Below are 23,665 nucleotides of genomic sequence, written 5' to 3' on the forward strand. Positions count from 1 at the left end.
CGACATTTAATCTGCCACGAGAACCATGCATGTATAGACACTGTAAAAATATGTATACCTACCAAAAGGAAGGATCCGAGCATCACGAATAGATAAAAAGGCAGCTCCGTTATAATGAGCAAAATGGTTGTCGTATTCAGCCAAGGTTTCGATAGTTCGCTCAAGAAATCCAAATTCAATATCTCATCTATTCGCTGGCCACTGTACAATCGAATCCGCTCCCAATCTCATCTTCATCCGTATGAAAGAGGGGATTTGTCCCTTTGCCTCCAAACAAAGTCCCTTGAAAACCGCTGTGACCGCCCCTTGACCGCGTCTATACGTAGCATCACCATCAGCCCACGAGCCTCCACCCAAAACAATGCCGGCATAAATCACAACGTGCCAAGAAGTATAGTGGAGAAACGTTTGCATGGGTCCAGATAGAAGCAAAGAAACAGTGGCATGCACCAAGCTGCCATGACTGGCTCCTGGACGGCTGATATCGCATGCCGTGGACCCATCATCGATAGAAGCAGAGCTGTGTACATGTGATACGAGAGAACAACTCCTTGCTGCAACAACATTCAAACGCCGAGGTATGATCCGAGGCCGACCTATGCGAAGAACCCACAATATGGCAGAGAGAAAAAGTAACAGTGAGCTAACCCCAGCGACATGCTCAGAGATGTGTCGATCGAGGAATTCCGTCCCAGGCATCATCGACAGACACGAAAGCCCCCTCACCTCCATCCTGACGGAGATCCTCAAGTAGAACACTCGTCTGCGCATAGAGCTTCTCCAGCGCTGCTCGGGACGACTTGCCGAGGGATACTACTCTAGTTAGTGACATGCAACGTCAAGGCACAGGTCATGACTCACATAGAATGGCCGAGTTGAGCTCCTCGGCAACAGCCACTCGCCCTCTCCTGTCCAAAAGATGACTGACTTGTGGCTCTTTCAGAGGATTCTGGTAGGCCACCAGTGCCCAAATCTCATTCAGCGCCTTGCTCACTTCTTTCCGCGGATCGTTGGCATATTCTTCCTGCAACTTCTGGCCATACTCGAGCATGCTACGCTCAAGTTCTGCAAGCTCAGCTGCGTTTTCGCCACCATCAGCTTCCCATGCGGCGGTGTCGCTTCCGCTAAGATCAATATCCATCGACTGGGGTGCTGCGTTAGAGCCATGCCCATTGCTGTTCTTAGTCTCATTGAGCATGTTGAGCTGGGCGGCTTTTCGCACCAGCTCAATGAACCGACGGCATCGTAGCCTAAAGTAAACGTGCTCGTTGTCTTGTAGCACATGAGGGTAGTATGCGTTGGTGTACTTAAGCGCCCTGTCAATATCTCCCTCTAGGATAGCTCTCCGTATGCCTAATACCCTGTCAGATTGACAATTAACCAGTCAGAGAACAAACTTACGTTGTCGGTTGTTGGCATCTTCGTCATCTCGGATATTGACACCATCCACCTTAAGTCCTGGGTCAAGACTGAGAGCTTCCTTCTGAACCTTCATATCTTCAGCAAAGGCACGGGCAGTCTCCACGTAGCCATCATGCTGGAGGAATTGTAGAACCAGAGCCTGAATGACATCGGTCTCACTCATTCCTTGTACGAGACTCGATGTGTCGGTGCTCTGGATATCCTTTTGCACCTTTTCACGCTCTTCCTAATAAGGTATCAGTCATGTCTCACGCAGCAAGATGAGTTGCACAAGCCTACCCTCATAAGGTCGTCAATGTTGTACACGAAAGGGGTCTGTCCAAAATTGGCCCGGATGAACTCGCCAGGCTTCTTCAAGCTAACAGTTGGATAGAGCTTTCCTCGAATAACATCGTGAAATGCAGTTCCTGAGCCTGTCAGCTACATGCCAAGATAGAGGCCTTTAAAACTCACCAATCTTGACCCCGTTCTTGGTGAAGAAAGCGGTATTGTCCCTGAAATTGACACCACATCCAATAACGTCGTTTGCATTGTATAAAGGGCCAAAATGCCGTCCAATGTTTTGACCAGTGAAACATCGACCATCGTCGCCGTGGTAGCCCCAAGCCTCGGGTTCCCAGCCAACTGGTCGTGATAATGTCGCAGTCTTGGTAGAGAATCCTATGCCTATAGTCGCACTGTTTGGCTTGTTAGCATGAAAGAAGCCTATGAAGATGGCTTGGCCAACAGGCGGACTCACTCGTCTCGTATAGCAGCCAGTATCTGCACCTCAAAGTAGTACACTCCGCATTGGGCAGGCATGTAGTGATCGGCGCGCGCGGCACATGCCTCATGATCGCGGTCGTGCTGGTTCTTGGGTCCGACATACTTGATACTCAAACCATCGGCTTGAATCTCAATACCTCCCCATTGATCGTCCTTGTTCCATCTGGATGGTAGTGGGGCGAGCGAGTCATCCTCGTCAAAGACGGGAGGGCGTTCGATAACAGTATGCGCCATGCCTCGGTGCGAACCCGGCGGCAGAGGATGTTGGGTGGTAAAAGTGGTCAGATTCTGGGAGAAGCCGTTGGTCGAGGTCCGGTTGGAGTCGCGGGCTTGGAGCTTGGACCTATGCGCCTCGCGGAGCTTCTGCACATATGTTGAGCCCTCAAGGTATGATGGGACAAAGAATGAGTCCTCGTCGTTCTGAAAGGAGCCGTCGGCAGCCTCGGAAGCCCTGAGCATGTTGAAGGCCCGTGAGAAGGAGGGGAGGGCGCCCCTCCAGGCACGAGAGGTGGTCTCGGTATCGACGTTGTCCATCTTGCTAGGATCGATCGAGCCTGAACCTGAGATGGCCAGGTCACCAGAAGCGTTAAAGATGGAGGTTCGGGCGGGATGGGTATAAAAGTTTGGGATATTGTCGATGGACGAGTTGTACGGAGGAGGAAAGCGGGAGGAGGTGGATGGCGCGACGGATGGTGAAGCTGATTCGGGCAAAGCGGACGAGTGTGAGGCGCGTTGGAGGGGATTTGCCATGACCACGAAGACGTCGAGCAGGCAGGATCGATGATGAGCCGTCACAGGCTCAGTCGCGCAACGAAGCCGAGAGAAAGAGGCTTCCGATGCGTGCGTGCGAGCTCGTCGTTCGGGACGGCAGGTAGGTGGTGGTGGGCACCACAGGGATCGGAGCACGAGACGGACAAGGACGAGCTTTCAGATAAGAGCCGGACTAGGAGGAAAAGAAGCCTGCCCTGATAGAGCAGCAGCAGTAAAGGACTAGCGATACGAGAAACGGTTCAATCGTCGACAGTGTGGCTTCGTAGCTAGCAGAGTGAGGAAGAGAGTAGGTAGATGGCGGAGAGCGAGCAGTAGGTAGGTGGTCGGATACAGGTGGAGGTGGTTCCGTTGAGCGTCAAAGGTGCCGTCACCACTCGCTAACAAAGTTGACGTGACCCGCTCACATGAGATGGCCCAGCACCACCGGTATCGACAGGTATGGATGTGAATAAAGACTTTGAGAATAGAAACAATTCTCTGTTTGCTACGCGGCACCAGTCGTCGTTGTTGGGTTAAGCCGAGTCATGGTTGGATCATCCAGAGTAAACGGTACGTACTGTTGAGTCTGGCAATCACGAGAACCTGAGCGTAACTCCAACGCTCTCTAGTCCGGTATCGTCTGTTAAGCCAACCACCAGTCGACTGCTGTCTCGGCTTAACAGTGGAGGCCCCGCCGGCTTCCCCGCTGTCCGGCCCGGATGACCCAACTGCTAAGACCCCAGACCAGGCCAAAACAGGTCCGAGGCCAGCGATGATGGCACCATAGCGCAGCATTGCGATATGATGCTGGTGCTTCATGTTTATCGGATACCATGTTTATGCAAGTAATTTAAGTCTGATGAGAAGAGTTGAGCATTGGACAGAGTACTGGCAGATGGGCAGTTGCCGAGGCCAAGCATCTCGTGCAACATTACACACCAGAGTTGGCCCAGCAAAGGGATTGGTCCAAGGACATCAACACAAGCCATGTCCTGTTGGCGCCGATGATGTATCTCGTAAACTACATGAATTATCAGACTGATAGTTTTCAGCTTCTTGCGCCTGAGGCCTGCTCTGCAGAGTGATGTGGCTGTCCACTCCAAAAAAGACTCGTCACAGAGCACGCTATCACCAGTGCTTACCAAACAAATCTCCTCAAAGGGGGACAATACGTCAAACTGAAGTTATCTATGATTGAAAACACACTTTGGGGTCTAGATCAAACGCAGTTTATCTTATTGACCATTCGCCGAAGAGGCTATCGCTAGTTAAAGACGAGAAACTATAGTCGCGCCGTGGTACCACAAACCGCCACCTCATACTTCGATCCGCCTCTGTTTTTTCATAAGGCTCCAGCACACACCAGCATTCAAGAATCATATTTGAAGTACAAGTCTTACGGCCTCTACTCTTAACTCACCTTATCTCGGAAATCCATTTTTGGATGCCTGCGTCTTGGTCAAGGCGAACAAGTGAGCTGCCCCAACGTCTTTCAACCCGAGCGACACGACTACTACCTAGACATTGTTTTACTAGTCATAATTCAACTTTATTCAACCTATATAGCTCCTACATACCGCTGTCATGTTTGATCTGCTCATTTACTTACGTTCTGTCCACTCTCCCAATCAGACAGGTCTCGCACTGACATGTCATGATCAGACGTAATTACCAAGCGACGCCTAACCAACCCCCTGTGCTCTATGTTATACGCAAGCTTATGGAACTCCGTAATTATGCCTCATCTTAGCAGCTCTAAGTAGAGAGTGACCCAGTCTCGTAGTACGTCGCAGTTATCACGTCTTCTGCATCGTCGTAGTTCCATGCCAACCTGAATCCAACATGTAAATCACTCAAATCACTCACCAATCAATTAAATACATAACAGTGTTTTAGATTGAGGTGAGTTCTCTGCTAAGAAAAAGATACTTGCTGATTTATTGATGCGAATGACTTCACTCAGTAATCGCAGGTGCCTCATAAGTTCAGAGCCACCAGCGGAGGATCTCGGCTTTCTAGCCGAGGTATATCGAACTGATGTCTACTTTCGGCCTATGCCTCCCCTGAGTCTTATAGGCATTCCTTCGTTGTTATTTTGCTTCTCTCCTGTATCTCTCTGGGGAAATACCCTCGCTATTTCAGCACTTACTCCTAGAACAAGAACCCGCCACAAGCGATCAAATTCGACCTGAGTATGATGGTTACAGGCTTGACCGTAAATTATTAATGAAGGGGGAATAATATGGAGGTCAGGTTGAAGCGTATGTATCGTATTAAATAACATTCTTTCCTGTGTTCCATCTCAGAACGGCTTACACACATCCCGACTGCTACCACGCCCAGCATTCAACACCCAGATGTCACCAACTAGGCTTCACATTCACTCTAGCGACTGAATTGATTCATAATGCATCTCATAGGCAATATCTGCTCATTATTTTCATCCATGCCTTGGGACAAATGACAAGCCAGGTTCCTTCTTGATGAGCTCCACGCTCTCTTCTAAGTTCCTCATTTTGACACTCAACAGCAAGCGCGATCCAGCACAGAAAAGTAAAGCTTGAACATATCCGAATATTTCCAGGCTCGCTGCTTACTGTATTTCGTCTTCATCTTTCATAAATATGCATTCCGGCCTTTGCATCTATTCTCACGGACCTACCGACGCCGGTTCTCGGTGACCCTCCTCCGTGCTCCGGGGTGGAGCCCGTCGGTTGCGGGGTATTAAAGTGGGATCGCTCAACGCCTCGCTGCAGCCACGATCCAATGAGAAGCTTCGGTGCTGCATTCGAATTGCCTCATGCTTTGCTAGGTGGCACGAAATGAGACAATCCCAAACTGAATTTCCTGGGTTGACTTGGAGTATGTAAGAGTGCGAGGCATACAGAGTCCCTTTCCTTGCATAAAGAGCGTGTCAGCAAGGGAGACGGTGTTGAATACTGCGTTGTCATCCGCATTATTGTTCCCAGCTGACGAACGGGAATACCAGCTGGCAAAATTATGCATCCCTTGATTCGGGATAAACTGCGCCCCACATCCGCTCATCCACTTCTTGGGCGACCCTGGTTGCCCCTGGAACATGGATGACTAAGCGCGCGCCTGCGCTGCGACCACACCATCACCCAGTGACATTGAAACCATGACTCTCATGAACCAAAGACGAGCGGAAAATGTACCCACAATCTGGCCATTGGGGCACCTCATCCCCTCCAAGCTCTTCGCATGCCGCTCAAGATGGGAAATGCCTCACCTGAGCAGCCAGCTGTCCAACAACGCACGCCAGAAACTCACGGGACGTGTACCGGACTTGTTCAAGGCTTGGGTATAGTATCTTCGGGACGGGATCCCGAGCTGGGGGATAATAAACCAACCACCACCATGCATCTGACTTTCTCGCGAGAGGGAATTTTTCGTCAGCTCGGCTTGAGCGTATGCGTGCCGCCTGGACCGGGCGGCAAATCGTCAAACCCTGATGCCACTCCTTCTGCCTTGGCAGGCTGCGACAATTAAAGTCTACGATCAGCGCTGGAGACATACCATGAAAAGATCGGTCTCGACAGAGCACTTGGGTCAATGAAATGCTGAAAATTGATGCAATTTGCTTGGGAATACCATCCACTGTCTAATATTTCCCGCCAGAATCGTCCGTTATGTTACAATAAGGCACTTTATGTGCTTGCAAAACATGATACATCCCAGTCGCCAACCCTTTTCCATAGCGTTCCATCTTCGCTGTTCCTGTAACGCCGGCGACACCAGCGTCGCAATCCCTGATGAATTAAATAATCCAGTTTGAACCCTTCTCCATGCCCAGTCTACTGAAAGGGACTTGTCTCTGGTCGGCAAATGTCGGCCTGTGTCAACCCGAAACTCCGCTGTGACATGTCGAATAATAAAACAGCCTCTGTGAAAGGGCAGAATGAGCACGTCAATAACGTGACAGCCCTATGTCTATGAGGCAGCGGCAATAGGCACCGGTGCTGGTGATGCGCCGTGGACGCTGGATGCACTGCGCATCTCGACGTCGACACCACTGTTGCTGGCGCTGGCGCTGTTGCCCTCTTGGCCGTTGACCTTGTTCTCCTTGCTGCTACCTTCAGCTGAGACGGTAGCAGAATCCTCAGTACTGGACTCGGGAGCCTTCTTTGGGGGTGCCGTCCAGCGTGGGATTTCCCAGACGACACCAGTGAAGCTCTTGAGCGTGAAGCCGCCCTTGTTCCACTTGCGACACGGCTTGCCAGACCGGTCAAGGGCGCGAAGTCCGGCATTGATAGCACCTTGGTTTGCCTTGGGGCCCAGTTTGTGACCTCCAGCCGGTCGATTGGCCGTGCTTGAGTGATCGATTGTCCCGTCCTCCCTATAAATAGTTGTTAGTGCATTGTTCTTTCATGTCGGTTTTGACAACTAAGTATTAATCGGCAGGACTTACAAACGAGGCTTCTTCTTGGGACCCGGCTTTCCTCGTGGCTTGGGAACGCCATCTATTCCGTTGGCATTGGCAGCCGATCGCTTGACACCCTTCTTCTTGGGTCCTTCGACTGGAGGGCCCATGGCTGAAGGACCTGGTGTTCCATCGGCGGGAGTCGCATCGGCAGCAGGTGTAGCAGCATTCGAATCTGAAGCATTGTCGCCGTTCGAGTTGCTAGCAGGAGGTTGCGAGCCAGTGACAGAAACGGTGTCGGCAGCGGGCGAGTTGATGTTTTCCTTTTCAGACTTGACGGGAGAGTCTTCCTTGACGGGCTTGGAATCGACGAGGTCGCGAAGCTTGTCAGGCGACACCTTGAGAGTGACGAGCAGCGTGGGCTTTGCACTGGACTTGCGTCGCGCGTCGGCGGACTTGGCTTGAGGAGCCATGGTGTTGAGAAAGCTTTGCAGCCGGCGAGTAAAAGGTGATGACGGTGATGGGACAACAGGCAAGGGTTTTATTTGGTGAGACGAGGCGAAACGAAACGGTGGACGGCGAGTGGTGATGATGAGCAACGGCGATGGATGGCGGATGATGATGGAGAGAGGAAGAAGAAGGAAGCGAGATTTGTGGAATGGCCTGGTGACGGGAGAGGCGGCAAATGGCCTAAGGCTGGTGGTGATCCCGTGGTGGTCAGGGGTGGTGGGCTTTTTGGGGCTTGCGTGGAGCGGGAGATTTTGTTAGCTGGCGTTGCGACTTGCGGCGTCGAAGGCTCGCTCGGGGTCTTGGTGATGGTCTGCGGCTGCGGCAGTGGGAGCAAAGGGAGGAGAGTTGATGGATGGAGGGAAAAGTGGGAGGCCGGGGGGAAAGGCGTGTCTTGTAGGTTTTTGGGGTCTTGGTCTCATTGTCATTTTCGATTCTGGGGCCCCGAGGCGGCGCACAAGGAAAATTCGGTTGGTTTTGGGTTGGGTTGGTAAAGGCTCTCCTCTGGGTTGATGCGTGCGCTCGCTCCAGCTGCTGCGTACTCACTCTCCCGTCACGTCTGGGGATTTTTCGCTGCCCCGGGGCGGCGCGTTCCCCAAGAGGACTAGCGCCCCTCTGCGCCCAGGTAATGCAGTTATGGAGGGTCCCGCATTATTTGGTCTTCCGATGGGACCGGGGGTGATGCAAGCGGTTCGACCAATCACCGCCTCTCCTCGTCGCCATCTCCTGGCTTCCTTCAAGTCTGGATTTGCTCCCTCCCGTTGGCCTGCGACTCGGCGATTCAAGACGAGCAGAACCGCTCTCCAAATCACCTCCTTCAGTGCCTCTGCCTCCCACGCTGTTCGCGCTTCAGCCCCCAGCCCCCGCCCCCCCGTGGAGGGAGGCAACAGCCAGAGATGGTGGCCAAGACAAGCAAGCACAGTGTCCGCCTCATCCAGCCAAGGCATCAGGTTTCTGCAGCGATAGACGCTACCATGTCACATTGGACTTGGTTTCCATAGGGCCGCCGTCGGAGATGTGCAGGACAGACAGAGTCCAGCGGGATGCACGGGATAAACACACGAGACGAAGCTAGGGAATCATCGCCTGCCCCTCATCCCTTTTCCCGACCGTGGGCGCTCCATGGCATGGCCTGGCCTGGTCTGGCTCGTCCTCCCTCCCTTATTAGCCGACCGTGACGGACGGCGCAAAAAGCAGCGAGAGATGGGACTCATCCATCAATGGGAAGCGAGCCCCTGCTGGCTTTTCGCGGTGGCGGAATTCACCGACTCACCCTCAAAGCTTGACACAGGGATACGGCTGATAACCTTCTCTATCAATGAGACAGACACCTCCACTGTCACCTAAAGAACAGCGCATGCCCACGACCAAGGGTCCGATGCTTATGGATGGCCTCACATTCGTCCAGAGGTAGCCGACACCTCAACCCTCGGCACCTCTAGTGCTTAGCCTTTAACACGGCCCCCAAGATCCCGGGCGACTAACCATTATTTGAGATATCATTAACTCGCAAGCGTTTCAGTCGATATGGACCTCAAGGATTGCTACAGTACTGCGCCCGGTCAACCTTGACCTCAACAAGGCTTTGACCTGGTCGCCTTACGGGAGATTCCTGCAGGGCGATGGTTATCCACCACCAAACCGCATCAAAGAAGCATACCAGCGCCTTTGACGCTATCACCGAAGTGCATCATCTCTCTGGACGAATTTGTGCATCTCAATCCTTTGTCTCTTGTAGATCCAAGTTGGAACCCGAGAATCGCCGCCATCACCGGGCAGCTATCCGGTGCAACCGAGTGCGGGCAAAGAGTGACAAACCACCCGACCGTGTGAAATTGCCCAGTTTGATCCGTATTTCGTCACGGCTCCGCCAGAAATCCCTGCGTCAGTTTCCCGCCAAAGTTGGTTATTTTCGTCATCTGCATAGCCTCGATCGTCGCGGCAATGACCCGAGCAATTACATGCTGCTGCGCTCAGCGACATCGACCAATATGTCATCGCTCCGAAGACCGGCAGATACTACTTCAAAGGTGGTCTGTATCTGTCGCACCAGCTTCAGGAATGATAGCAAGCCCAAGACCCAATGAGAACCAGCAAGCGTTGGTTCACAATGAGTTGAAACCCCCGAGACTAAGACACCATGACATGGCCCGTTGCTGTCACAATCATCGGAATGCGTTGCTCCCTGCAACCCAAACTCGATGGCAGAGATATATGAAGAACAATGAACCGTAATGAATGTTTACGGCCAAACCACCTCACCTCATTTCATTGAACCTGTCTAGTTGACACAATGGTTCGCCTTTATACACTTCTTTCCATTGTTCCACACCTCCCTTTACCCCTTCCATACGCTGATGCTGCTCTTCTACCTCGAGTGGACGTTCCATCCGAATCACCGGGGGCAGTCTCCACGGTACCAGCAACCAAACCTGCCATCAAAGTGACGCCCTTCAAGCAGCCTCGCCATGGCTTCCCCAAACTACACCGCACTCTAAGTGTGGTGAAGCGACTGGTTGAGGAGAACGGTTTCATGGTTGAGGTTTCTGAAGAGGCCTTACGAGATGTCTTGGACCAGATCAACAGACTTCAGGACCAAGTGAGCAGCATGTTCTCGCCTGACTCCCAAAATAAGGGATCTCCTCAACCAGGAATTGGTCAGACCGGCAGAGAGTCTGGACAACTACCCAGTGGTTCTTCTAATACACCCTCCAATGAGAACCTACCAGCTGAGTTGCCTGCACAACCTAACAGGACTGGGTTGCCTGACTCTGGTGAAACTTCTGGTCCATCAAGGGTCCCAATAGTCTCCGATACCGACATAAGATCCAACCTACCTGGACAGCCCAACATCCCCAATACAATTGTTCCGCCTCTACCTTCCAGTTCCTTCAATCTGCCTAGTGCCCCTGAGCAACCAGGACCAGCAGGACAAGGACAGCCCGATGACCAGGCAGATACGGTTGCCAGTGAGCTACCAGGAAACTCAGATGGAGAACCAGCCAGTCTCCCAACTGAGGTGCCGAGTGAGAATTCCAACAACGCTTCTGCCGGCAGTACAGAGAGTCGACCATCTGGAGTCGAATCAGCCCAGCAGCCAAAGGAGTCCTTGCCTAGACAATCTGGAGAGGAGCCCGGCGAGTCCAAGGTACCATCTGAGGAACGGCTCGGAGTGCAGCCAAATGGTCAATCCATCAGCCTGCTCGGCGAACAACCCACAGGTCAGCTTGACGAGCCCGCTGCTCAGACAGCCAATCAGCAGCCCCAAGGTCAGGCAGAACAACACTCTGGTACGGCGCCAGGAACTCGACCTACAGGATCTCCCAACAACGTACCAGAAGACCAGGCCAGCGCTCTTCCCGATGGACAGGTCAACGGACAACCCAGTGGGTTACCTGGAGGCGTGTTCGTGGAGGACCCAGATAACGTTCCCGGTTCTAGTCCGGGCGAGACAACTTCCATAGGACAAGCCCAGATTACAGGAACAGAAGGAGGCCAGCAACCACCCCAAACCATAGACCCTAGCTGTCTAGACGAAGATGAGGTGAGTGGTCAACCCAACGTTCGCCGGAACATTAACTGCGCTCCAGGTGTTAGTTCGTCCGTAACCGACCCGGGCCGGGTCTCTTCCGTCATGACAACTCATGGTTCAGCAACCCAAAGAGTACTCGACGTCCAAACAAAACTCGGTACCCAACCGACACTCGGGGTCCAGACAGCAATCAATGCCGAGGCAACTCTCGAGTCTCCAGCATCACTCGTCTCTCCAGCAGCGCAGGACTTTAAAGCAACACTTGGCCTCCAGACAGCATTCGATACTCAAACGACACGCGACCCTGTGGCCACGCTCGACACTCAGGAAGTACTCAACTCTGAGCCAACACTTGCCATTGATGCAGCATTCAACACGCAGACAGCATCCGACGCGCAAACGGCATTCGACACTTTAACGACAATCAGCATCCAGGCACAACTCGACACGCGAACAACATTTGATACTCGAACGGCTCCCGACACTCAGGCAACGCTTGTCGCTCAGGCCGCACCAGGCACTCAAACTGTCTCCGGCCTCGGAGGAGCAGAAACTTCGCAGCAAACGACAGAACAACCAGCCACAACCTCTGCTGCATCCAGCATTGATAATTCGCAAGTTTCGGCTTCGACTGAGTCACCAGCAACTCTCACCACGGCCATGGCTGTGCAACAGACTCTCACGGAATATACAACTCGTGAGACGCAGCAACTGAGAACTTTGGTCTTTACATCAGTTCTTACGAGATCATCGAGGGTAAAGTGGACGACAACACGCACCGAGTTCTTTCATATCGGTCAGCCCACCGAGTCCCCTACAATCCCCGGTCTAGTGTTTAAAGAGGACCCGGATATGACGTTGAATGGAGATGAAGGCCCCACAGTTGCAAGCGAGAACTCTGGGTCCAGCACGGATGAAAGCATATCCCAGAGCATGGCGCCAAGCACGGCAGAGGCTTCGGGGTCGACAAGCTTTCAAGAGTCAGGGCTTGATACTGCGGCTACGCTCTTGTTAACGGAAAGCATTATCACCAGGATTTCGACAACTAGCATGATTTGGAGTGACGGCAGTACTCCAGCAACAACAGCACCCAGGTCTTCACCAAGACCACTGTTGCCTCCCAACGCCGCGGCCGCCAACACGACGTATACAACCCCGGCCAGCGGGTTCAGAACCATGGCAAAGCAGACGAGGAGTTTGATGGAAAGGGCAGAGATGATGTGAATAGATACGAGTTCTGGGAGGAGAGGATACGAGTTGTACTTTATTTGGATACGTATACGACATGCGAGCAAGCTCAAGCATGTGGAAATTCGGTCTTTTTCACGCAGATACGACATGATGATCAACAACCAACGCGCGGCTATCTCCTTTTCCCACGCATGACCCGTGACGAGTTGGATCCAACTAACCAACCTACCAGTCAGGAGGGCGGCTCTTTGGCGCCCCCCAGACAGACAAGATTCGCCCGTCTGCGCTAAAGCGGAGAAATGGCGAGATGGTAAATGATCTACAAACGACGAGACGAAATTTGTTCCCTTGGCCGTGACCCCTCCCCTTGCCAAGTGGATAAAGTGGAATGGCGAAACCCAGGAGTGACAGTCGACCCTCGCGAGGGGGCGCAAAACGTCAAGGAACCGGCGGCAAGGGCCTTGGCAATAAAGGTGAAACGCGTCTCACTCATAATCCCATCCCTTTAACAGCCTTGTATTAATACTAGGCTGGAATCGAAGTGCCTTGTTTGTCTCTCGTTTCTGTAATTCTGGACTGAACTCTCTTCTTGATACTACTCACTATCTCTCTTGTTTGCTTGCTTCCATTCAATTGTCAAAGCTCTCATTCCTTACGGAGCTTTTTTCTCTTTCCTCTTGTCTTTGAGACGAACAAGGCATAGGCCTGCCACAACAGCGCCATCATGATTTGCAACGAGAAATCCCGCTCGCTGGCGAGCGACGACACATTCAGCCAAGACATTATCGGTACGGTTCATCTTGGGACTTTTAGCAGCGCATCTATACTCACATTAGACCCCGACAGACAACGTGGAGAGTCTTGAGCTTGGCGACTCGGTCCCGACATTATCAACATGGGAACTGATCCAATACTTTCTGATCCTCAACTGGCAATTGTACAACGCCTTCCGCACATATCTCGTCTACGAGCACTGGGACGGCTGGGCCAGCGTCATGTTCACCGACAAAGCAGCAATCGTCCTGGGAGTCGCGCAATTACCGCTCACGGTCTTGATTCTGATGGAGCTGATAGACATGTGGCGTGACAGGAGAGCTGAACGGCAGATGAGATTACGGCTCGCCGCCCAGGAACGCGTGTCCAAGTGCTAAGATGGAGATAAACCAATTTAAAGAAATTGAGCTGGGCTCGACAACGATTCATTTAATATAAGCTAAAAGGCTTTAACTTATATTCAAGGTTAACTTTACTTTGTAACGTTAATTAAGCTGCAGAGTTGTGTGACAGGGTTGCATTCCTCTGAGGCGCTTCTCCTAAACGGTGCTTGGTGCTGACTCGTTCAAACCCCCGACCCCTTGCGAAGCTCTAAGTGGCTGACCTTCCTATGGCGGTCAAGACTATGTGTGTGGGTTGTGATTATTCGAGGCTGCTATGTGTCTATTTAGCTTCGCATCATGGCTACCTCTTGGGCGATAGCTACTGCGGCTGACGTTTGGAACCCTTTGTCCTGCGCCACCAACAGTCTCATCAACTAACAAGCAACAAGGCTCCAGAATAAGCCCGTCGACTCAGCCATGCAGATTCTCACCTTATTTGACGTGAACATGCGGTCTGTGAGCAAGCAAACACCGCAAAAATTGGAATTATCTGGCCTGACTCCTTCGCTGTCCATTCCCACTTGGGGCGTCCAAGTCCCCATCTATTGTCAGCACTTGTCCCCGAGCTTCCCAATTACCACTCACAGCTGAACAACAATGAACGCACCGCCACGCGAGCAAGGCCCTTGGAGTGGCTGGCTCATGGGGACACACACACAATCACCAAAGAAAGAAAAGGGCCCTTTGTGCTACCACCACTTAACTCGGCCTGATACAGGGTATTTCGCCGTTTACCGAGTCTTACCTGCATGGGCAACTCATCCTCTTGCGGGAGCCTCGTGCCGACGAGGTTTCCGTCACTGCCTTTCTTTCATTGCTCATCCTTCTTGAGCGACTTTTGTCCCTTAGCGATACTATTAGTTGGCGATTGAACGCATATTCAAGAGTCGAGCGGCGCGATGCGACAATGAACCAAGCGCATTAGCTCACCCCCTCTCAAGTTGTTGTCGCGCGCGCTGTCCTCACCATGAGGCTCTTTGTTCCCACCGGCTTCGTCCTGCTTCCTCACCTCGTCGTCGCACAAATCACCAGGCGCTATGAGGCGCTTCCCATCGCGCAGGGCGACCTCGTCCCGCGCTTCTTCCTCGACCAGGCATTTCCCCTCGCGAAGCGCGACGCAGACTGCGGGCAAGGTTATCACAACTGTAAGTCCTTCAACGGCGCAACATGTTGATTAACAATCAACTCATGTCCTCGCGCGACAGGTCTAGATATCGGTTTCGCCGACGATTGCTGCAAAAACGACCAATACTGCTACGTTAACAAAGACGGCGATCCAAAATGCTGCCAGATCGGGTCCAACTGCGCCAGCGAGAACCTCTGCTCCAAGGACGCCACTCGTCAATATTTTTGCACGCGCACCGTCACCCGGAGCGGGACAGCCGTCGCTCAGGAGGGCTGCTGCGACCGCAAATGTCCCCAGACGAGCCTCTACCTGTGCCCCAGCGACCTGGGCGGCAACTGCTGCGGCTTCGGCTCGGAGTGTAGGCCCGACGGGAAATGCGCATCCACAAAACCCGCCTCCCAGACCGGGTTGCTGACACCCGTGCCCTCGGGCTGTACCACGTCACAGTTCAAGTGCGCCGACGGCGCTGGGTGTTGCGACGACGGACAGGTTTGTACACAGGTTAGCGGAGAGGGATACTGCGCCGAAGCCAAGCCGACAGGAAGCGACGTTAGAGTTGTTGACGATGATGAAGATGGAAGTGGAGGATTATCCGACGGTGCTAAAGCTGGAATTGGTGTCGGCGCGGTTGTAGGAGCGAGCATTATTATCGGCGGACTCACTTGGCTGTGCCTAGCTAAGCGGCGCCGACGCCGGGAGACCACAACCGGAGAATCGAGGACTGAAGGTGATGGCGAAGGCACCGGTACCGTGCGGGACGGCATGACCGACGTATCCGGAAGCCAGGCTCGGCACGGCTTGACGAGAGACTACTTCGGGCCCGATGCCGTGGCTGGGCCGTATACGGACCCGGCTATCAGCCCAACGACGGCTACTTCGCCGGGCATGGACCGAGCCGTGCCGATACAGGCCCACGGGCCCGGCGATATCGCGGCGCCGGTCGAAATCGACTCGACGTTCTTATCACCAATGACCAGTCCGAGTGCCGGACATACACCCGGTTCAGAGACTATCGATGGACGATTCGAGCTATACGGCAACGACGAGCCCATATCGCCAGGCCGTCCATTATCAATCGTCCCAACACCGCGGCAAACTCCAGAACCAGAGAACCCACCACGAAAGAGTCAAGATGGTGAAGTGCAAGAGAAAAAAACTGAACCCTTCTAATATTTTTCATACTTATCAACGCCTAGCCAGACCATTCAGGCAAATATCAAGGTCATCCAAATCCTCCCTCGCAGTGCCAATCTTACAAAAGAAAGCAAAACAAATTAATGTGTTCCGACTCTGTTGCTCAAAACTCCACGCCAAGGTAAAGAAGAAAACACACAAAAATGAGCCATCCGAGTGCCGCCCAACGCCGTTTCTGTGCTGGAATGAGGAGAATAAAGGAATAGGAAGCATGTCCACCTGTGCCCGAATAATGACCCTCCTGCCTGCGTTTAGCAGACGACGCCTCCAAAGGGAGCGCAGTTTCTGAGGTCTTTGACAAGCTCCTCGACACTGCTCAGGTGTTGGCTTAGCAGCTCCTGCTTTTGCTCAGTTGTGAGATAAATGTCATCCGCATCGGAGCCAGATCGCTTGCGACGGGCTTCGTTGTTAAAGGCGCCCGCAAGCTTGCTTGGGCTCCGTTGAAGCATGCCAGGAACAGAGTCGCGCTGGTCGGCGCGGGGGATGGAGGGTGACTCGGGCATGAGATAGAAGTAGAGGAACTCAACAAGCTTGAGCTTGACCTCGCGGGCCGTGGAGCGCGACTTGAAGAGAGAGGTGATAGTAAGAAGGCCATCAAGGCCCTCAAAGGTACGAGTGTTTCGGGGGGTGTCGAGGAGAGCGGTGACAAGGGTGAGAAGAGTCGCGCATTGGATAGCCGGGCAGTTGAAGGGCTCAAGGAGATCGAGGAGAAGCTATATACAAGACATGTCAGTTGTTATCATGGAAGAATATGATTTCATATCACATACGTTCATATTCTGCTCCCGGGAGAAGAGCGACTTGCTGGGGGGGTGCAACAGGAGAGTTCCCTGAATGAGATCAAGGGCATTAAGGATCAAGAGATCATTCTGTCCGTCGCTACCCTTAGCCATGAGACGGTCGAGAGTGCCGATCAGGCGCATGGCAACGTTCCACTCGAATCCCTCCTGCAACTTGAAGAACTCTTGGAAAGCGGGATCCTGGGATAGCTCGGCGAGGTCCTTTTGCTCAGGCGACGCCTCTCCGTTGTTTTCGTGATCGCGGCTGCGGCGCGAGTTGTCGCTACGGGGATTCGAGAGGCAGATCTGGGCGAGCAGACCTTCAACCTGGCGCAGGCCCTTGCGGACCTTGGGGCCGTCGTAGGACGACAGGTTGTCGAAGGCGAGAGACAGAAGTGACTCCATCATGTTTGTTTGTGTGATTGGCGAGAGAATGAATGTCGTGGGCGTAGAAACACCGGTATGGAAGAAAAGAACAGAGAAAAAACGCTGGAAATGGGGCAGATATTTTGTGGATGGATAACTGCTTTCTTTTTCTCAAGGCACGAGGAGGGACGGAAAATGGGACAAAACAAGGAATAACTAAACGAAGAGAAGGGAATTGGGTATCAAGCAGCGCTGAGAGTTGGCTCGAGCCCAAAGCAGCAGCAGAAAACCTAAGGAAGAAGAAGAAGATCAAGAAAGTTGCATCCAGATGTGGTGTTGAGCTGAAGCTAAACAGCGCCGGGCCCTGGACTCAAGGTGGAGGCCATCTCCACGGCAACGGGGCCCTTGGAACCTGGAATTCCTCAGCTGTCAGGGCACGAGGTCCAGGGGGTGCCGCGGCGGGGCTTCTGTCGGGTCGCTGTGATCGTCACTGAGAGGGGGGGCCGCTAGGGCACGTCAGCCAGTGGGAGAGTGACAGCAGGTGCTGCGAAGGCGCTGGACCTGTGATGGGCTTAGTGGGATCTCAAGGTGCAGCTGGCCGACAGGACGAATTCCAGATTGGACGGAGGATGGAAGCGGGATGGAAGCCTGAGGTGGTTGATTTGATCAAAGGTGGCCCCTTGCTGATTATCTCACAGCGAAAGCAGTTTTTTTTTTGCATGTGACAACTCAACTTGGCGACTTTTATCTCTACTGTCCATATAAGGAATGCAGTTTGAGAATATCTGCTCAGCTACCCGCGACCGCCTTTGAATCACCACGTCTCGTGACGGACGACATGATCCAGGTCCCAGCTTTGACGTGTCTAAACTCAGTTGGCGAAACATGGGCTTCGCAAGGGCTGATCTCACGGTGGGCTGAGGTGGTGTGGTTTTTCGTCCCAACGGATTAAACAGCCGCCTCATTGTGAGATGAGCTACTACGATGGAGATTAGATAAAGGGACAGCTGGCACTTTTCTTTTGGACAGCCTTGAACGATCTTGAACTCTGTTTCTCAAGATCCTTTTCATACTCACGATAGGCCTGCCTATTGCGCACCCAATGAGGTAAGGAATCCATCACCCTGCTTCTTGGCGGTTTAAGACGGACGGGCAACAACCTCAGCGCTTGCTGCTCGTTTATGTGGCATTGCGCCCAGCTCTGACGATGCCCAGTCGGGGCTGGCTGGAACTGCTGGACCGATGGTTCCGTGAGAGAAACGTCATTGTCCATCATCGGATACTTTATCGGCGCGTGTCCTCTGAGCTTTGTCGCTGTCGCAACTGCATTCCAAGTCGGAACCGGTCCTTGTCTTGTCTCATCTCTTAAATAGAAGAAACGGTTGACATCCGTATCTCAGCAGATACCCATCCTCTCCCAACGTCTAGCCGAGTTCAATTGTCTCTCCGTAATAACCGCCATACCCCGGATTATCACAAGCTTTCTCCCCCCCCCCTTCTCTCAAAAGGTACGCTACACCAACGTGACCTCTGGCCTGCAGGACTCTGTGACTGCTCCTGGGCGTCAAAGGACCTCCCCCACAATCTGGCTGGGCTGCCACCTACCTTACCCGCCTGGCCCGCCGTGCCGCTAGCTCCTTTGCATTAGCTCGTGACGAAAGGTTGTCCTCTTGCGTAGGACGAACACGTACCCTCGTATGGAGCTTAGCTTAGGACAAGCCCTCTTCTTTTCTTGGTCCTGCCCCTCAACCTTCTCGGTTGCATATGCACCTATATATCTTGGGCTACCTGTGCTGCCTCGCGCACATGCCCGCCTCTATGCCTTTGCATCAGGCAGAACTGAACTTGGTTCGGGACGCTCAATGACGTCGACTCTGCTACAGGTCTCAGCGATTCGATCCGATATACCCTCTCGCGACAGTTAAATAGAGCTGCCTAGACCAAGGCGCAGCCCACACGACAAACTCCCAACAAGACAAGACACCAGGCATCCGGCATCCATACGAGCTCGATATCTACCCAACGCTTATACTTCCCGCCTCGCCACTTTCCCTTCACCCCCGACCCAGCCTCACACACACCGTTGCACTCTTCAAACGCTGAACGCATGATCCCCACGGCCGATCCGAGCTTCTCTTCCGACTCCTGGGCTCCCCCCCGTCGACCCTGCACATGCTGTCCCTGTCGCCCAGAGACATGGAGAAGATGCCTTCCAACAACAACAAAAACAACAACCCCCCTCTCGCCTCCCCCAACGCCATCCCCCCTCGCACCTCGAGCACCGGCGTCCCGACCTCGCTCAACTCGACTCCCACCAAATCCGTCCTTCGGCCTGTCGCAGAAGGAGACTGGCTCAGCCAGAAGCAGCGCTCCCCAAGATCGACCGCCCCGAACCCGGGCTTTGGCGTCATGATGCAGGCCCCGAACCCACCTCCTGACCCCGAGCGCTACGCCTACGAGGACCTCAACTTTACGGCCAAGCGGACCTGGACCGACGACAAGGAACAGGTTGTCCGCGGTCCCTACGACTATGTCATCAGCCACCCGGGCAAGGACTTTAGGGCACAACTCATCAACGCCTTCAACGCTTGGCTAGACGTACCCCAGGAGAGCCTCGAGGTCATCACGCGCGTCGTGGGCATGCTCCACGAGTCGTCGCTGCTCATCGACGACGTCCAGGACTCGTCGGAGCTGCGCCGCGGGTTCCCCGTGGCGCACAACATCTTTGGCGTCGCGCAGACCATCAACTCGGCAAACTACATCTACTTTGTCGCCCTGCAGGAGCTGCACCGCCTCAACAACCCGGACCTCATCACCGTCTTTTCCGAGGAGCTCGTAAACCTCCACCGGGGGCAGGGCATGGACCTGTTCTGGCGCGACACCCTCACCTGCCCCACTGAGGAGGACTACCTCGAGATGGTGGGCAACAAGACGGGAGGCTTGTTCCGCCTCGGTATCAAGCTCATGGCTGCCGAATCGTCGGTGCCTACTGACTGTGTGCCCCTCGTCAACCTCATTGGACTCATCTTCCAGATCCGTGACGACTACATGAACCTGTCGTCCAAGGAGTACAGCCACAACAAGGGCATGTGTGAGGATCTCACCGAGGGAAAGCTTTCCTTCCCCGTCATCCACAGCATCCGCTCCAACCCGACAAACCTCCAGCTTGTCAACATCCTCAAGCAAAAGACGTCCGATATCCAGGTCAAGCGCTACGCTGTCGCCTACATGGAGTCTACCGGCAGTTTCGAGTACACCCGCAATGTCGTTGGAATTCTCATCGAGCGCGCCCGTAAGATGACCGAGGAAATTGACCAGGGCCGTGGGTACACAAAGGGCATCCAAAAGATCCTGGACAAGATGGTCATCCCCTAGGCCTTAGTCTTGACCTGTCGCGCTTCTTTCGAGTTTCTCAACACCCAACAACTTTCCTAGTCATAGTCAGGTTTAATGTCTTATGAAGCGGAGCGCATATAGAATGTTCTGGCCGGCGTCGGGAGGGATGTCTGATGAACGATTGATTGTACAGAGATCTATTATGGAGGGAGGAGTCTGAACGGCATGATACCAACATGGGCTCGCTGATGGCGAGCAGCACCGATCACTTGAAATTGTTGTAACAGTCAATGTTGGATTATCTCCTGGCTCATGGCGTTTTTCTGTCATGGAGCGTATAGCTCAGATTCCGGAATATATTACCCCATCAATGGTTCATTTCATGAGTCCCCATGTCCACGAACGTGACTCATTCACAATGCTGCATCCCGAGTGGGAGTTCTGCCCTTGTTATGCTGTCCGTCACCCCAGACCCGTCAACGCCACGCAGAAACGAACCTAAATACGCAAGACTCCATTAATTTTACATGGAAGAACTGGCCATCTTAGACGGGCTGCACTGGCGCTGCCTTGCGCTTCACCAACCGCACCCATCGTCGCCGTCTCCAGTCCCCTCTCCTCCCAGCGCCGTCCTCACCCTCTTCCCAGCTCGGCTTGGCCGCAGCAGCCTTTTGCTTTCCTTTGTCATGAACTGGAGGATCTACCACCCCTGTTCGCTCATCCCTCTCATCGTAGATATCGTAAACCCAACGCTCGCCTTCTGTCTCGACTTCAACACCAGTGATGATGCGCTCCTCAACCCATTCGCGGCTCCAGAGGTCGAGAGCCCACTTCTTCTCACTCCACTCCCAAGCCTCCGGGGGCATGACATCCTCGAAGAACCGTGTGCCCCTGGGCCGCTCGCCGGCGATACGTGGTTGTGAGAGTGGATCGTAAGGAGATGGGCAGAAGAGCCAGGGCTCCCACTCGCCGCTGCCACCAGCTATCTTGCGTTGCAACTCAAAGATCTCGACCTCACGAGTCTCAGGGCTTGAGTCAAGAATCACATCCTTAGCGATCCAGTCGTCAAGCCATGATCGAGCCTTGGCCTCCTGCGGCTGAAGGCGCTCATGATGGGCGACAGCAAGAAGGCGAGCAACATATGGATGGCCCATGCCGACAACAGCCCAACCACCGAGGAGGAAAATGAACCTCCATGGGATCAATTGAGCTGCAATAGTCATGAAGATGCCACCCGCAAAGAGGAATAGAAAGAGGGCGGAACTGAGAGCCTCATCACTGAAGTTGGTCACCGGCACAAGCAACGCGACAACCTTGTCGTGCCCCTCGCTAAAGTCATCCATGCTGTTCTGCAGGTCGCGCATATTCCGGAAGAAGTCCTTGCTAAGTTCCTTCACAGGTTTAACAGTTGCTGCAGGTGCCAAGGGCGGTCCACGCGGAGAGTAGCCAACATTCTGCTCGCTTGACAATGTGCCTTTGGGAGGTGCCGGGTGACGTGCCAAGAACGCAGGGATAAAAACGCCGAGCAGCAGTATCGCAACAGGTAGAACACATAGGAGGTATGGGTCGAGGCATACAAAAGTGTATACGGCGAGAAGAGAGAGCGTATGGGATGCGCGATGCCAGCAGAGGATGCGCTCGACTCGGGCCTGGAACTTGAAGACGACACCGATGCGAGCATTGAAGCGGCGGAAGTTGTAGGACATGGTGGTGATGTTGAAGTTGGGCCTCTCGGTCTGCGTAGGCGCATGGTCGTCGGCAGCAAAGGCAACGTCGTTGGGATCATCTTTGTCCGCTGGGATGACTTGCTGAAGGAGCCTGGAGGACACAGTTAGCAAGCCATGGGAGAGCAAAAGCTAGAGCACAACAAACTTTTCAACCAAACGATCCTGCAGGCTGGCTTTCTGCCGAATAGCTGCAAGTCCGCCGCGCAAACCCGTCTTCTGGGGAGGCGCCGGAGTCGCCTCGGGCTCAACGGCCGGCTCCTCATCATGGCTGCCGTCACTGACGCGGCGATGGCGCTCGGGGCTCTCTGGGGAGTCAAAGGCGCGCCCGGAGGCGATGATCTCGGTGGTGAAGTCGTCCATTGAAGGATGGGCCGAGCTAGAGCTCAAGACGTGGTGCAACGTCAGAGCGTGGAGGTTTGAAGATGGGGTTCCCGCGTGGAGGTGTCACCATACGGACGGGTGTGCATGTGACACTGGGCGCTGACGTCACCAGACAGCCGGGAAAGTGCAGCTCCCAAAAGGAAAGGCATGTGTGCCAAGGGTCGCCAAAAGGTGAGAATTTGGCTTATTGCGGACATGGCCGGGTGTGAAATGCCTTTCAAGTTGAAGTGGAGTTGGGTTGGAGAAGAGGAGGAGACGGCGCGGAAGATTTTAGGTGGGGCGGTCTCCAGGGGAACACAGCAGAGTCACTCGCTCAGCTCAGTGGGGACGCCATGTCCTGGAAGGACAACAGCCTCCATGATTCAAAGTTTACAGTAGCGCCATGCGGGCCGTGGCGCCTCCAACTTGTGCTGCTCCTGAGGAAAGAGTTTGGTTCATAGATTGCCTCATTTGGTGACTTGGTCATGAGGCCGTGATACGAGTTTGCTGGCCGAGGAATAGGGGCTATGTTGACGCCTGTATACGTGCTTGCGCTGACTGGCTTCTGCATGCAGACTGTTCCAGTTGATTGTCTTACCTTCAAAGAGCATTTCCTAGCGAGCCCACATGAATCAAGCAATGACCTCTTCATTTCGGCACCTACTAGTTTTTGTCTATTGCAGGACCGAGGATTGAGACCTACATGGCCATATATTGCTCGTCGCAGATACCCATCTGTCAACCTCGTGTGCGGGCAGGATTCGGCGGCGAGATAAACACGGTCGAGCTTCACCACGATGCGGGCTATGAGGTAACATCAAAGGTAGATTGCCCTTGGCGACGGCCGGCCACAGATTCCAGATGCCAGATTGGCCATCTGGTCTCCTGCATCAACGAGATGCGTCCGGCTGCGGGGGTACTCGTCTGTTGGTCTGATGGATCATGGCCCTGGATGGATGCCGCAGGCGGCGAAAAACAACAATACACATCCAAACACAGCATCATCCTTGATGTTTGGCGGGCCAACAATGCAGACTGACAACACCAGTGATGACACGCCGGCTCTATTGGA

At 53.6% G+C, this 23,665-nt stretch overlaps 8 protein-coding genes across 8 annotated transcripts; 4 read left to right on the forward strand and 4 right to left on the reverse strand.

Moving 5' to 3' along the window:
• Positions 1 to 661: 661 nt before the first annotated feature.
• MRS44_007916 (uncharacterized protein) lies at positions 662 to 2,937 on the reverse strand (the record flags this gene model as incomplete). Its single annotated transcript, XM_046278490.2, has 6 exons — positions 662 to 813; positions 862 to 1,353; positions 1,402 to 1,648; positions 1,702 to 1,829; positions 1,876 to 2,099; positions 2,162 to 2,937. 6 exons carry the CDS (start codon positions 2,935 to 2,937, stop codon positions 662 to 664), a joined length of 2,019 nt encoding a protein of 672 aa, XP_046134069.2.
• A 3,951-nt stretch (positions 2,938 to 6,888) lies between these two features.
• Positions 6,889 to 7,791, reverse strand: MRS44_007917 (uncharacterized protein; the record flags this gene model as incomplete). Its single annotated transcript, XM_046269181.2, has 2 exons — positions 6,889 to 7,294; positions 7,367 to 7,791. The coding sequence occupies 2 exons, from the start codon at positions 7,789 to 7,791 to the stop codon at positions 6,889 to 6,891; spliced, it is 831 nt and encodes a 276-aa protein (XP_046134068.2).
• Positions 7,792 to 10,118: 2,327 nt separating this feature from the next.
• MRS44_007918 (uncharacterized protein) lies at positions 10,119 to 12,581 on the forward strand (the record flags this gene model as incomplete). The annotated part of the gene is made up of 1 exon (XM_065620703.1): positions 10,119 to 12,581. One exon carries the CDS (start codon positions 10,119 to 10,121, stop codon positions 12,579 to 12,581), a length of 2,463 nt encoding a protein of 820 aa, XP_065476775.1.
• Positions 12,582 to 13,272: 691 nt separating this feature from the next.
• MRS44_007919 (uncharacterized protein) lies at positions 13,273 to 13,699 on the forward strand (the record flags this gene model as incomplete). Its single annotated transcript, XM_046284032.2, has 2 exons — positions 13,273 to 13,336; positions 13,395 to 13,699. 2 exons carry the CDS (start codon positions 13,273 to 13,275, stop codon positions 13,697 to 13,699), a joined length of 369 nt encoding a protein of 122 aa, XP_046134067.1.
• Positions 13,700 to 14,672: 973 nt separating this feature from the next.
• On the forward strand, positions 14,673 to 16,001 carry MRS44_007920 (uncharacterized protein; the record flags this gene model as incomplete). Its single annotated transcript, XM_046269180.2, has 2 exons — positions 14,673 to 14,850; positions 14,911 to 16,001. 2 exons carry the CDS (start codon positions 14,673 to 14,675, stop codon positions 15,999 to 16,001), a joined length of 1,269 nt encoding a protein of 422 aa, XP_046134066.1.
• Positions 16,002 to 16,276: 275 nt separating this feature from the next.
• Positions 16,277 to 17,212, reverse strand: MRS44_007921 (uncharacterized protein; the record flags this gene model as incomplete). Its single annotated transcript, XM_046269179.2, has 2 exons — positions 16,277 to 16,738; positions 16,796 to 17,212. 2 exons carry the CDS (start codon positions 17,210 to 17,212, stop codon positions 16,277 to 16,279), a joined length of 879 nt encoding a protein of 292 aa, XP_046134065.1.
• A 2,163-nt stretch (positions 17,213 to 19,375) lies between these two features.
• MRS44_007922 (uncharacterized protein) lies at positions 19,376 to 20,545 on the forward strand (the record flags this gene model as incomplete). The annotated part of the gene is made up of 1 exon (XM_046270835.2): positions 19,376 to 20,545. The coding sequence occupies one exon, from the start codon at positions 19,376 to 19,378 to the stop codon at positions 20,543 to 20,545; it is 1,170 nt and encodes a 389-aa protein (XP_046134064.2).
• A 506-nt stretch (positions 20,546 to 21,051) lies between these two features.
• MRS44_007923 (uncharacterized protein) lies at positions 21,052 to 22,593 on the reverse strand (the record flags this gene model as incomplete). The annotated part of the gene is made up of 2 exons (XM_046272095.2): positions 21,052 to 22,324; positions 22,379 to 22,593. 2 exons carry the CDS (start codon positions 22,591 to 22,593, stop codon positions 21,052 to 21,054), a joined length of 1,488 nt encoding a protein of 495 aa, XP_046134063.1.
• Between the last annotated feature and the right edge of the window lie 1,072 nt (positions 22,594 to 23,665).

This window comes from Fusarium solani (genome assembly GCF_023522795.1).
Source record: "Fusarium solani strain SB1 chromosome Unknown bctg00000004, whole genome shotgun sequence".
NCBI lineage: Eukaryota > Fungi > Ascomycota > Sordariomycetes > Hypocreales > Nectriaceae > Fusarium > Fusarium solani.